Here is a 14,255-nt window from a genome sequence, read left to right on the forward strand (position 1 = left end):
CTTTGTCGCCCTCCACCGGTGCCCTGTCCGCCAGACCCCTGAGCTCTTCCAGGCTGCTATCAAGTCGCACAGCCTCGGAGAACTCAGCGCTGTCGGCCACAGGCACCAGGGAGGTGGCAAACTGAGAGGCCTCTGGGTCCTCAGAGCCAGGCTCTGAAGTGGAAGAGCCCGACCCAGTGACAACAGCCCCTTCAGTGGACAATTCGTCTGCTGCAGCCCGGTGAGCACTTCGGGTCACCACTGCAGCTGACGGAGCGTTCACTGTACGCATGTCATTATGCAACACATCACATATTACATCAACATTATCTGCATTCATGGTAACATCGTGTCCTCCTCCAGGCCTGGGCACTGGAGACTCACTAGGGCTGGCTCCTAGTACACAGTCCGTAGCCCCTGGGGCCTCACCAGCACTCCCCGCTTGCACAGCATTATCACACAGTACCTTGCAAGAGTCCGGAACTTCTGCGGGGGATGCAGGCTCCATGGGGCGTGGAGTAGGCTCATACCGGGCCACTAACCGTCCCAGGTCAGTACCCAACAAAACGTTTGTGGGGATGGCATCCGTTACCCCCACTTCTTTCATTCCGCTGCCGGCCCCCCAATCCAGGTGGACCAAGGCGGTGGGTATGGCGGGGGTGACACCCCCAACTCCTTTGACAGCCATAGTCTTGCCAGGAATGTACTCCTCAGGGTTCACAAGCTGGGGGTGCACTAGAGTCACCTCTGCTCCAGTGTCTCTTAGACCGGTGGTAACCGTATCCCCAACCGTGACAGGTTGCAGATTCTCTGCATAGCTACCTGCATTCCTGGTGGCACACAACGCATTTCGGGCCCCGCCAGAGTTTGGGGCTTCCTTCTTCTTTTCTGGGCACGTAGCACTGATGTGACCCGGTTTGTTACAGGCAAAACATCTCCGAGTGTCAACGGTGGCTGTTCTACCTCCAGGCGGCTGCGGGACTTGGCTTCGCTGGGTGCTCAGAGGAGAAGGTCTCGCAGGCTTTTCTCCCTTCCAGCTGGGCGCCGTAGTCCTTCGAAAGTCAGATGCTCGATTGGACGTGTAGGCATCAGCAACTTTTGCGGCCTCATCCACGGTCTTCGGCTCTCGGTCCCGTACAAACTGCCGGACCTCAACAGGACAAGTGTGGAGGAACTGGTCTTTTATTATCAGTTCCTGCAGGGCATCAAAGGTTTCAACCGACAGTCCTTTTAACCACTGCTGGAAGGCAGTGCGCAGGTTGCAAGCATGATCCAGGTAGCTGTCATTAGGACCTCGCTGCACTGTCCTGAAACGTTTTCGATACACCTCTGGCGTGAGGTGGTATCGTGCAATGATGGCTTTCTTAATTGCCTCAAAGTCTGTTTCTTCCTCCTGGGGGAGACTCACAAACGCCTCCAGGGCCTTGCCTCTCAGCCCTGGTGTGAGGTATCTTGCCCACTGCTCACGGGGCACCCCATACTGCCGACAAGTCCTTTCAAACCCCTGTAGGAAAGTGTCTATGTCAGAGTCCTTGTCCATAGCGGGGAACTTATCCAGGGGGATTCTGTGGACTCGCTCACCTTCGCGTTCTGCGGGTCCAGCAGACCGGTTCTGCTGCTGAAGTTTAGCCAGCTCCAGCTGGTGTTGCCGTTCAGCACTTTCCCTCTCGGCCTGGAGTCGCTGGGCAGCTTGTTCCCTCTGGGCTTGTCGTATTTCCCTTTCTGCTTGCCGATTTTCCAGAATCAGCTTTAGGCGCAGTTCGGGCTCAGCCGAACCTAGTAGCTGTAGGTCGGCTTCCAGAGATGTCATCCCCGTGTTCGGTGGATCATCCAGGACATCGTCTCCACTCGCATCCTGTGGCGGGAGCGATTCCTCCTCTGGCGTGTCGTGAGCTGCACCCGCTGACGTTGAAGCACGGGCTCGTTCTGCCTCATCATGCTCCTCGAGCGCACGAACTAACTGCTCCTTAGTCTGGCCGCTCACCGTCTCGATGCCTCTGTGCTCACACAGGTTGAGTAGCATCTCTTTGTTTTGCCTTGCATAGCTGGATGCTTTCTCAACCATCGTGTTGCAAAAAATAAAAAGAAAAAAGGGGGGGGGAGGGAAAGCAAACACCAAGTGTGTATCTTTGAACAAAAAAAAAAGTATATAGATTCTGCACTGAGTAGACTTCTGTAGGCTAGTTGCTTCTAGCAAGCTTCCAGCCTTTAGTACTCAGAATAGCGAGCTAAACTGCATACTAATGTACTAAACGATGCCACCACTGCCAGCCAATTATGTCAGGAACCGGCCCGCGGCACGCCTGCGTATACGGTTCCCGACTGCGGGTTTGACCAGGTTAAGCGGGGAACAGCCTTATTTAAGCTACAAACAAGGCTGGAACCCCTCAAACACTTCCCACTGCCACCACTAGCATTGCTAGACACGTTCACTCAGCTATCGAGTGCTCAATACGCAATCTGCGTTTTCGTATTTGGGTCAGCTTTGCGCTTAGGCCAAATACGGGAACGCCACGCACCCACACACACACAGTTGCAATCTTACACTGTCGTGAAGCAAAGACCCACTAACAGTCGTTCCGAACGATACTGTTAGCCACTCTGCTGTCGCTACTCGCACTGGCGTTGTTCGTACGTTGGGTCAGCTGCGCGCTTAGGCCAACGTATGACAAACGCCCCCACACACAATGCAATTACAATTTCATACGGTAGTGTTGCTCAAGCGTACAATTAGGCATGAACTTATACACGGTTACACTTCAGTCTCTTCTAGGCTATGAGTGTTAGTTTAGTACGGCAGAAGTCAAACTTATTAAATAATAATTTAATATTCTAGAAAAACATAGAACAATGCAGAACTTAATATATACAAAAAGATTACAAAAAACAAAGTAAAAATAGTTACAAGATAAAAGTTACAAAGATAACACACACGGATATTTGCGTAAAATAAAAATGGGGATTAAAAAAACGTTACCAGCTTAGGTTAGAACGTTGTTTGACGGGAGGACGCCGGTTCGACCAGGAGTCGCGATCCTCCCTAGCTATTCGCTACCTCAGAGAGAAGACCCCGGTGGCTGTCCTGGGCCACCTTAAATAGTCCGAAGTGTCCCCTGGGGCATTTAATGTCCAGCCCCCAGGAACTAATGCAGTTTCCCCGTTTGTGACATCACCGAACGCTTGTCATAATCCTTCTTGTGATATGCACTTCAAAGGGGGTTCCTGTTTTAGCTTCTTGAAGTTTGGCAGGACACAATGTCACCCATTGAACTCTGCAGACATCAAAAAGCTTCCTCCACATTATTTCCTTGGTTAAAGTGTATTTTAGCACATCCATGAAAAGATCGAATTTTGGTTACAGGTAGCAGTTTGCCTGTAATCCTGTTTACACTTACAGATTTCAAAGCAATTCCACTTCCGTTTTTAAAGTCTGTAGAAATTTCCAAAACCTTCAGGTGTCCGCTTCCCATCCCCAACACTCTGGCAGGCTTGCTTTGTATGATGGGACAATGGCTGATTCCAGTTCAAAAGCCATGCCGACCAGCCTATTCTTCCTCAATTGGCCGCTAATTAGCAGTACACACAGTTTCCCCGGCTGGACAATGAGGGCAGAGGTAATGTACATTTACATGCAGACTTACATTATCCTTCAGATTACTCTGGCCAGGTGGCCAATTACTACCAAGCACAATACACATCTGAGGTTTTACCCAGTAGACAGAAAAAAGACAGAAATATGTTCTGTTATTATCCTTAACATTATCAGCACCCCAATATATCACCACACCTTCCGCCTCTGGAACTCCTCATGCTGGTGGTAATGTTTAGCAGCAAGATGGTTGATGAGAGAGCTGGTGCTGAACTTTAAGGGGTCTGCACCTCTGCTCAACTTCCGCTGACAGTGGTTGCAAGTGGCGTACTTGCTGTAAACTGTGGGCATGGTGAAAAATTGCCAGATTGGTGACAAGAAAACCCCCCTACGGCCTGGAGCCGCTGCTGCCTGTCTCTCTGTGGTGGTTGGGGGGGGGGTGGCTTGGGTGCTGTGGTGGTACTGGCAGATGCTGCTGCTGAGTCTGAGACACCAGCAGGCTGTGGGACCTGCCTACTGCTGCCAATGCTTGCAATGATGCGCCTCCTTGCAAGGCCCACAAGCGCATCCTCCTCCTCCTCCTCAGAGCTGCTGATGATGACATCCCCAGGTGCTGGTGGTGGCGGCACCCAGTCTTTGTCTTTCACCCCGTCATCATCATCATCCTCCCCCTCCTGAAACATGTTCTGCTGGGATGATGACCCCCCAAACTCCTCTCCTGATGCATGGATGGGCTGCTTGACTGTCGCCACAGTCTTGCTGTCCAATCCCTCCTCCCCCAAAGTGCCCATCAGCATCTCCTCCTCAAAATTGCCAACAACAGCAGACAATTGACTCATGATGCCTGGGGTCAAAAGACTGCTGAATGACAGATCGCCAACTGACGGTGAACTGGCCTCCTCCCCAGGCCCTGCTGGGCGGCTGCTGCGAACAGGGGTGGTGGTGGTGGTGAGGGTGGAGGCCTCAGATGCAGAGCTGATGGCGGGCTGCTCATCCTCCGTCATCAGTTGCACCACAGTGGCTGCATCCTTTTCCTCAATGGGACGTTTCCGACCCGGGTGGAGGAAAATAGGAGCAGGTACTACACGCTGCTGCTGCTGTGTCTCTGCAGCGTGAATTGCAGATGCTCCTGCTGGGCGCCCAAGGCGTCCACGGCCAGTGGCTATAGGAATGTTAGCCACTGACGCAGCTGCTGCTGCTGCGGAACTGTGCATGGTGGCGCGGCCGCGGCTTGCCACAATGCTGCTCCCTTTCCTCCTGATTCCCTTGCTGCCCTTCCCCTTGCCCAAACCGCGCTGGCTGCCACTTCCAGACATCTTAGATGTTTTGGGCATAAACAAAAAAGTTTTTTTAAAAGGGCGGGTGAAAAAGTGGGGTACTTTAATGGAGTGGGTTGGTGGGTGAGGTGACACTAATCACTAAGTGATTAGATCGCTAAGTGATTACTAGTACAGTACAAATACAAAATACAATAATCAGTAATCAGTAAGTGTGAACAGTGAACAGTGAGTGTGTCCCCTAGTACACTAACTAGAAAATACAATAATCAGTAGTAATCAGATTCAGTAGAAGGAAATAGAGTGTGTGCTGTACACTACAGACAGTGCACGCACACACACACGCAGGAGCTAGCCTATGAACAGTGACTGAGTGTCCCTAGTACAGTAAGTACAACTAGAAAATACAATAATCAGATTCAGTAGTAATCAGATGATTCAGTAGAAGGGAATACTGTGTACTGTGTACACTACAGACAGTGCACGCACACACACACGCAGGAGCTATGAACAGTAACAGTGAGTGTCCCTAGTACAGTAGTATAACTACAAAATACAATAATCAATCAGTAAGTAAAGGACAAGACAGGGTAGAATACACAGCAGAAACACTGGTATAGATGATAAATAAACTAACAGAGGACAGGAGGACAGCTGCCCACACAGGCAAGGCCCTGAGGCCTAAAGCTGTGTAAGCTTGCCTGCAGCAGCAGCTGTCTCTATGTAACACACAAGCTACTAACTAAAATACAATCTCTATCTAGCTAACAACAATATAGGTGTATATAGCAGGTGTATGTGAGCAAAAACGCTAGGTAATTGACCACTATAGAGCACTTGCTAAGCCAAAGCACAAAGGAGCAGATCTCTCTCTGTACAAGTCAAGCAAGAACGGAAAAACCGAACATGGCGGCCGCTATTTATAGGGTAGGGGCTGGCCAGGGTCCCCCTCTGTGATTGGCTGCCGTCAGAGGGCCTGGGAGCCCTCTGATTGGCTCTAAGGACATCAATCTGGGCTATGACTCTATTCGAGCTCGAATAGCGCTGTTTGCTCGAATAGCTCGAATAGTGAGTGGGCTATTCGAGTTCACTCGAATAGCCCATTCGAATAGCTGCAGCTATTCGAGGTCGGTATTCGAGCTCGAATAGCTGAAAAAGAGCTCGAATATTTGAGATACTCGAATATTCGAGCTCTGCTGAGCATCCCTGGTCCTGATGCTCAACAACATTTTTTTTGGCCAGATGGGTGATGAAGCTGGAGATGCCATACTTGTAGGGGTCACAACCTCTGCTCATCTGTAGTTTGCACACATTGCATATGGTAGGCTGACCAGCTGTCTTTTTTTTCCCGGACAGGTCCTGACAGGTTTTTGAAATGTCTCCAGTGAAGAGAGCCGAACACAGAGGGAGTCACAAGAGCCGATTGAAGAGACAGAGAGCCGAACAGCCAAGACTCAGTCCAGTGTTTTCCCCAGAGCCTATCAGCTGGGCAGTAGTGTTGTCCGGATCATGAACGATTCAGATCTTTGATCTGGATCTTTTTTGTGAGTCGAATGATCAGGATCATTACAATGAACGAATGATCCGGATGATCCGACTCACAAAAAAAGATCCTGATCAAAGATGCAAATCGTTCATGATCCGGACCACACTACTGCCCGGTAACAGTAAAAAAGGGCGCAGGAGGCCAGTGGACAAATCGGGCGCCGCCATTCACTCCCATAATAAATATCCCTTACTGTTTCTAAAACATTATTGTACACACAATACAGTGATCACTAAGGAGGGTCTTAGGGTTAGGCACCACCAGGGGGTCTTAGGTTTAGGCACCACCAGGGGGGTCTTAGGGTTAGGCACCACCAGGGGGGTCTTAGGGTTAGGCACCACCAGGGGGTCTTAGGTTTAGGCACCACCAGGGGGGTCTTAGGTTTAGGCACCACCAGGGGGGTCTTAGGTTTAGGCACCACCAGGGGGTTTTAGGTTTAGGCACCACCAGGGGGGTCTTAGGTTTAGGCACCATCAGGGGAGTCTTAGGTTTAGGCACCACCAGGGGGGTCTTAGGTTTAGGCACCACCAGGGAGGTCTTAGGTTTAGGCACCACCAGGGGGTCTTAGGTTTAGGCACCACCAGGGGGGTCTTAGGTTTAGGCACCACCAGGGGGGGTCTTAGGTTTAGGCACCACCAGGGGGGTCTTAGGTTTAGGCACCACCAGGGGGGTCTTAGGTTTAGGCACCAATCCGCGGGTCTAGGGGTTAGGGGTAGGTACAGGGAGGGTTACTTACTAATTTTTTTTAAACGTTGTTATACGTTTCACTTTCTAAACGGAAGATTAACGTTTTCACAATTGCCGATTTCATGCACATTATTTAATGATTTATAACTTTATAAAACATAATTTTTTAACGAATTTAAACGTTATCCATGTTTATCGTTTAAAACCCCGCGCCCTTTTTTCTCAGCGCCCCTTTTTAACGTACGCCTACTGCAAAGCTGATAGGCTCTGGGGAAAACACTGGACTGAGTCTTGGCTGTTCGTCTCTCTGTCTCTTCAATCGGCTCTTCTGACTCACTCTGTGTTCGGCTCTCTTTACCCGAGACATTTCAAAAACCTGGCAGGACCTGTCCGGGGAAAAGAGGACATCTGGTCAGCCTAGCATATGGCAAACTTGCTGTCCAATGAGGGCAGAGTGAAAAACCTCCAGATTGGGGAGGTGAAGATTCCCCTGCGGCCTGAATGGGATGCTGCGGCTTTTCTCCCTGTGGCGGTTGGGGGTTGAGTGGTGCGGCTGGTGGTAGCGGCAGAAGGATGTGGTGGGTCCCGCATTCCACGGCCACTGTCTGCAATGCGGATCCTCTGTGCCAAACCCACCGATGCATCCTCCTCTTCAGAGTCAGAGCTGACATTCCCATCCTGTGGATGGTAGTCACAGTCCTTCATCTCATCATCAACATCATACCCCCCCTCCCCCTCCTCAAACACCAGAATATCCTCCTCAAACTCCTTGCGGCTAACAACCCTGAGTTCGTTTGCGGTGCCTGGAGCAAAAAGCTCGCTGACTGAGGGTAGGCTGCCCGCTGGGGTCGTCACTGACACGGCAGACCTTCTGAGGGTGGCCACAATGTTGCTCTCTGTCCTCTTGCCCTTGCTGCCCCTCCCTCAGCTGCCAGTGCCAGCAGACATAGTACAACTTATAAAGGGAGGGGGGACACCAAGAGCCCAATAGTGTGATATTGTATAGATCAGCCCTGTCCAACTGGCGGCCCGTGGGCCGCATCCGGCCCGCCAGACCTCCTGTTGCGGCCCGCTCCTCTCCCCGAGATGCAGGCATGGCGTGCGCTATGGGCGCCATGCCTGCTCCCTCTTGTGTGGCCTCTCCTGTGTCCCCGCTGCCTCACAGCTCAGCTCAGACCTCACAGATCGCGGCGACAGGAGGCAGACAGAGCGCGCTGCACGCGCATAACACCCGCATGGAGTACGTCACATGCGGAAGTGAAATCAATCACTTCCTCATGTGACGTTCTGCCGCGCGGGTGTTATGCGCGCGCTCTGCTTGTTTCAGTCGCCGCGATCTGTGAGGTCTGAGCTGTGAGGCAGCGGGGCACAGGAGCGAGGTAATGGACGCTGACTGGGGGGGCAACCGTCACTTACTGGGGGGCACCTGTCACTATCTAACTGGGGGTGGGGGGCACCTGTCACTCTAACTGGGGGGAACCTATCACTATAACTGGGGGGGCATCTGTCACTCTAACTGGGGGGAACCTGTCACTCTAACTGGGGGGGCACCTGTCACTCTAACTGGGGGGGGGGGCACCTGTCACTATGTGACGGGGGGGGGCACCTGTCACTATCTAACTGGGGGGGCACCTGTCACTAACTGGGGGGGCACCTGTCACTATCTAACTGGGGGGGCACCTGTCACTATCTAACTGGGGGGACACCTGTCACTAACTGGGGGACACCTGTCACTATCTAACTGGGGGGACACCTGTCACTATCTAGCTGGGGGGACACCTGTCACTATCTAACTGGGGGGACACCTGTTACTACCTCATCCGGCCACACCACAGCATCACCGCCAGCCCGGCCACAGCAGCACTGCAAGGCCTTTCAGCCCACACATCATCACCAATCTGGCCGAAAACACTATTGCCAGGCCAGCCAGGCACAGCAGCCAGTAGAGGAGAATACAGAAGCCAGGTAAGAAAATTGTTTATCTTCAGAGTTTATTTTCAACTTGGATTTTCCATAATGTTCATGTATGAGTTAAAACGTTTGTATGTAGTTTAAATTGCTGTTGCCACTTTGCGATAGATAAGTGACTTTTGGGTTGCAGTTTGGACACTCGGCCTCCAAAAGGTTCGCCACCACTGTCATAATCTATTGCTAAGTTCATGTAAATTTGCCTCCACCCGTGGCCACACCCGCATTCTGGTCCATGGCCACACCCATTTTTCGGCGCGGCGCGCTAGAGGCGCTCAGTGTGGTTTTGATGCTGTTAAGCTGTATGCTCCTTTTTGATTGGCCTGATGAAGCGGGATTGAGCCCGTGAAACGCGTTGCCTATTTTTACTGTGGAGTATAAATAAATTGTTGTTTGACTGTTGATGCCACAGTCCTTCCTTTGTTTGCTTTGTCTGCATGGATGGGATAGGCCCACCACTGCTTCATCGGTTTTAAGCTCGTTTAAGTGACTTTTATTCTATTGGTGCCTCTGGAAAGCTTCTACATATAGTACAACTTATATGTGATGATGTCACCAGATCTAATCAGCACGGAGTGACATACAGCAGATAAGAAGAAGACACAAGAGCACATTGTCTATAATCTGTCACACTGACAGCTCAGCACAGCAGCAATCTGTAGTAAGCTAACACAGTACTACTCTAACAACTAACTAGCACTGCAGTACTAACTACACAATAACACAGTAATCCTATTCCCTATAACAGCAGGCCTGCTCTGTGCACAGACAGCACACACAGTCACAGGTCCTGCTGCAGCACCTCTTCTGACTGTCACTCACTGAAATCACACAATGACAGCTAACTACTAGAGTTGAGCTGAAATTTTCGTAATTTCGCATTACTATAATTACGCATGCGAAATTTGCGATTACGATGCAAAATTAGCGTAGCGAAATTGCCATTAAAATCGTAATTGAAAATACCATAAGCGTAATTTTCAACGCGAAATTTCGCGTTTCGTTCATGCCGTAATTTCGCATTAAACGCTACCGTAATTTCGCGTTAAACCGTAACGCTCCGTATAATATAAAAAAGCCGCCGACTTTAAGGGTTAATAGCAAAGCCCCCTTAAATGCTAAGAGCCTCAAATTTGGAGAATATATTAAGGAGATCAGGAGGAATAAGAGGAAAATTTTTTTTTTCAAAAAGACCTTATAGTTTTTGAGAAAATCGATGTTAAAGTTTCAAAGGAAAAATGTAAACATTTAAAAACCCGCCGACTTTAACGGTTAATAGCAAAGCCTGCTTAAAGTTTAGGAACACCAAATTCCCAGGGTATATTAAGGGGATCAGTGGGAATAAGAGGAAAAATTTTTTTTCAAAAAGACCTTATAGTTTTTGAGAAAATCGATTTTTAAGTTTCAAGGGCGAAAATGTCTTTTAAATGCGGAAAATGTCAGTTTTTTTTGCACAGGTAACAATAGTGTATTATTTTCATAGATTCCCCCAAGTGGGAAGAGTTTTACTTACTTCGTTCTGAGTGTGGGAAATATAAAAAAAAAACGACGTGGGGTCCCCCCTCCCAGACCTCTTTAACCCCTTGTCCCCCATGCAGGCTGGGATAGCCATAATGCGGAGCACCGGCCGCGTGGGGCTCCGCACCCTGACTATACCAGCCCGCATGGTCCATGGATTGGGGGGTCTCGGAAGGGGAGGGGCAGCCAAGCTTTCCCCTCCCCCTCCGAGCCCTTGTCCAATCCAAGGACAAGGGGCTCTTCTCCACCTCCGATGGGCGGTGGAGGTGGAGGCCGCGATTTCCTGGGTGGGGGGTTCATGGTGGAATCTGGGAGTCCCCTTTAAAAAGGGGTCCCCCAGATGCCCACCCCCCTCCCAGGAGAAATGAGTATAGAGGTACTTGTAGTACCCCTTACCCATTTCCTTTAAGAGTTAAAAGTAAATAAACACACAAACACATAGAAAAAGTATTTTAATTGAACAAAAAACATAACCACGAAAAAAGTCCTGTAATATTCTTAATTAACCATTAATACTTACCTGTCCCTTTAAATAAATGATCCCACGCAATATCCTCGGAAATGTTCTATCAGTTACAATGTAACAAAGTTATTACAATATAACAACTTTGTTACATTGTAACTACGCCGCACCCGACGTCACTCACCGCCGCCGCCGCCACCGCGTCTGCGCTGCAGGACCCGAGCTCTGAGCTATAGCTCAGAGCTCTCAAAAGCATCTTTGTATTTGGGCTCCAAGGAGCCCCATTGGTCCTTAGCAGACCAATGGGGTTCCTTCTGATTTGAAGGAACCCCATTGGTCTGCTAAGGACCAATGGGGCTCCTTGGAGCCCAAATACAAAGATGCTTCTCAGAGCTCTGAGCTATATAGCTCAGAGCTCTGTCGGGTCCGTGCAGGACGCTAAGTCCCCGCCGGCTCCGCTGCCCTCCCCGCCTCTCCCACATGTCACCCACATGTCACCCACATGTGGGTGACATGTGGGTGACAGATGTGGGCGGGGTGGACAGCGGGAGCTGCGGGGACTTAGCGTCCTGCACGGACGCGTATGCGGCGGCTGAGCGGCGAGTGGCGTCGGGTGCGGCGTAGTTACAATGTAACAAAGTTGTTACATAATAACTTTGTTACATTGTAACTGATAGAACATTTCCGAGGATATTGCGTGGGATCATTTATTTAAAGGGACAGGTAAGTATTAATGGTTAATTAAGAATATTAAAGGACTTTTTTCGTGGTTATGTTTTTTGTTCAATTAAAATACTTTTTCTATGTGTTTGTGTGTTTATTTACTTTTAACTCTTAAAGGAAATGGGCAGGGCCGCCATCAGAAATTTTGGGGCCCCTCACAAATCATCAGTCCGGGCCCCCCCCCCCCCCCCAAACTGAGAAATGTGCGTAGCCATTACATGTTGGCAGAGCTAGTTGGAGGCTTGCTGTCCACAAATTAATCACGAATAACCACGGTGGATACTCGTGATTCAAGTTAGCTCTAATTGCCACAGCTGAGCGGCTAGATGCGGCGGGGTTAATTACCCAGACCGCCGCTCTCCGCCCAGCGTTTCAACGAGGTGCAAGTTTCCGAATGGACGCGTTGCAAGCCTCGATATCGAGCACTTCCTCCTTCAAGCCGGAAGGAGGAAGTGCTCCATCATTTTTTTAGAACCTCCCAGTTTTATTTTCTGTTTAAAAAAACTAAAAAAGTAGGTTTAATGCTATTGTCTCATATGGTAATGATTCAGCTTTTCCCATAGTCTCGCAGTTAGCAATCATGTGACCCCCAACAAGACAAATTCAGCAATCATAAGGCCCCCAACAAGACAAATTCAGCAATCATGAGGCCCCCAACAAGATAAATTCAGCAATCGTGAGACCCCCAACAAGACAAATTCAGCAATCATGAGGCCCCAACAAATCATGAGGTCCCCAACAAATCATGAGGCCCCCAACAAGACAAATTCAGCAATCTTGAGGCAATGAGGCTCCCAACAAATCATGAGGCCCCCAACAAGTAAAAATTCAATCATTAGGCCCCCAACAAGACAAATTCAGCAGACATGAGGCACATAATGCCCCCTTATTATGGTAGACACCTCTCACCTGGATTCTGACAGGGACCCCCAGGTTAGGTAGTGAGTGACATGGAGCCCCTTTAGCTAGTGAGTAAGTGACAGGGAGCCCCTTTAGCTAGTGAGTGAGTGACAGGGAGCCCTTTTAGCTAGTGAGTGAGTGACAGGGAGCCCCTTTAGCTAGTGAGTGAGTGACAGGGAGCCCCTTTAGCTAGTGAGTGAGTGACAGGGAGGCCCTTTAGCTAGTGAGTGAGTGACAGGGAGCCCCTTTAGCTAGTGAGTAAGTGACAGGGAGCCCCTTTAGCTAGTGAGTGAGTGACAGGGAGCCCTTTTAGCTAGTGAGTGAGTGACAGGGAGCCCCGTTAGCTAGTGAGTGAGTGACAGGGAGGCCCTTTAGCTAGTGAGTGAGTGACAGGGAGCCCCTTTAGCTAGTGAGTGAGTGACAGGGAGCCCCTTTAGCTAGTGAGTGAGTGACAGGGAGCCCCTTTAGCTAGTGAGTGAGTGACAGGGAGCCCCTTTAGCTAGTGAGTGAGTGACAGGGAGCCCCTTTAGCTAGTGAGTGAGTGACAGGGAGCCCCATTAGGCAGTGAGTGAGTGACAGGGAGGCCCTTTAGCTAGGGAGTGAGTGACAGGGAGGCCCTTTAGCTAGTGAGTGAGTGACAGGGAGCCCCATTAGGCAGTGAGTGACAGGGAGGCCCTTTAGCTAGGGAGTGAGTGACAGGGAGGCCCTTTAGCTAGTGAGTGAGTGACAGGGAGCCCCATTAGGCAGTGAGTGAGTGACAGGGAGGCCCTTTAGCTAGGGAGTGAGTGACAGGGAGGCCCTTTAGCTAGTGAGCGAGTGACAGGGAGCCCCCCCCAGCCGCCGCCGCTGCCTCCCCTACCTTGCCAGGCTGCCAGCAGCATCAGACCTCAAGATCAGCGGCGACCCGACCAGTAAGAGCGGGCGCTGGACGCACCCGCTCTATATGCGGAAGTGACGTCACTTCCGCATATCAGTGCGGGCGCTGGGTCCTAGCGCCCGCACTATTGTCGCCGCCTGATCGGGGTCTGACGCGGCGGCGGAGGCGGCGGCTAGAGGGATGGAGGGAGGGAGCAGTGGCCAGGGGAGGTTGAGCGGCGGTCGGCGGCACCCGCTAGGGCCGCAGCGGGGATGGGGCCCCCCTGCAGGCCCGGGCCCGTGACGGGAGTCACGGATGTCCCCCCCTGATGGCGGGCCTGGAAATGGGTAAGGGGTACTACAAGTACCTCTATACTCATTTCTCCTGGGAGGGGGGTGGGCATCTGGGGGACCCCTTTTTAAAGGGGACTCCCAGATTCCACCATGAACCCCCCACCCAGGAAATCGCGGCCTCCACCTCCACCGCCCATCGGAGGTGGAGAAGAGCCCCTTGTCCTTGGATTGGACAAGGGCTCGGAGGGGGAGGGGAAAGCTTGGCTGCCCCTCCCCTTCCGAGACCCCCCAATCCATGGACCATGCGGGCTGGTATAGTCAGGGTGCGGAGCCCCACGCGGCCGGTGCTCCGCATTCTGGCTATCCCAGCCTGCATGGGGGACAAGGGGTTAAAGAGGTCTGGGAGGGGGGACCCCACGTCGTTTTTTTTATATTTCCCACACTCAGAACGAAGTA

At 51.0% G+C, this 14,255-nt stretch overlaps 1 protein-coding gene across 1 annotated transcript in view; it reads right to left on the reverse strand.

Annotated features, from left to right (window-relative positions):
• The window catches only part of LOC137562286 (uncharacterized), a 50,935-nt gene that overhangs the window by 1,207 nt on the left and 35,473 nt on the right, over positions 1-14,255 (reverse strand). Inside the window, exon 4 of the mRNA XM_068277675.1 lies at positions 518-2,026. Within this exon, the coding sequence (XP_068133776.1) occupies positions 518-2,026 (1,509 nt within the window). The remainder of the gene's footprint in view (positions 1-517; positions 2,027-14,255) is intronic.

The sequence above is a fragment of the Hyperolius riggenbachi genome, chromosome 1 (genome assembly GCF_040937935.1).
Source record: "Hyperolius riggenbachi isolate aHypRig1 chromosome 1, aHypRig1.pri, whole genome shotgun sequence".
NCBI lineage: Eukaryota > Metazoa > Chordata > Amphibia > Anura > Hyperoliidae > Hyperolius > Hyperolius riggenbachi.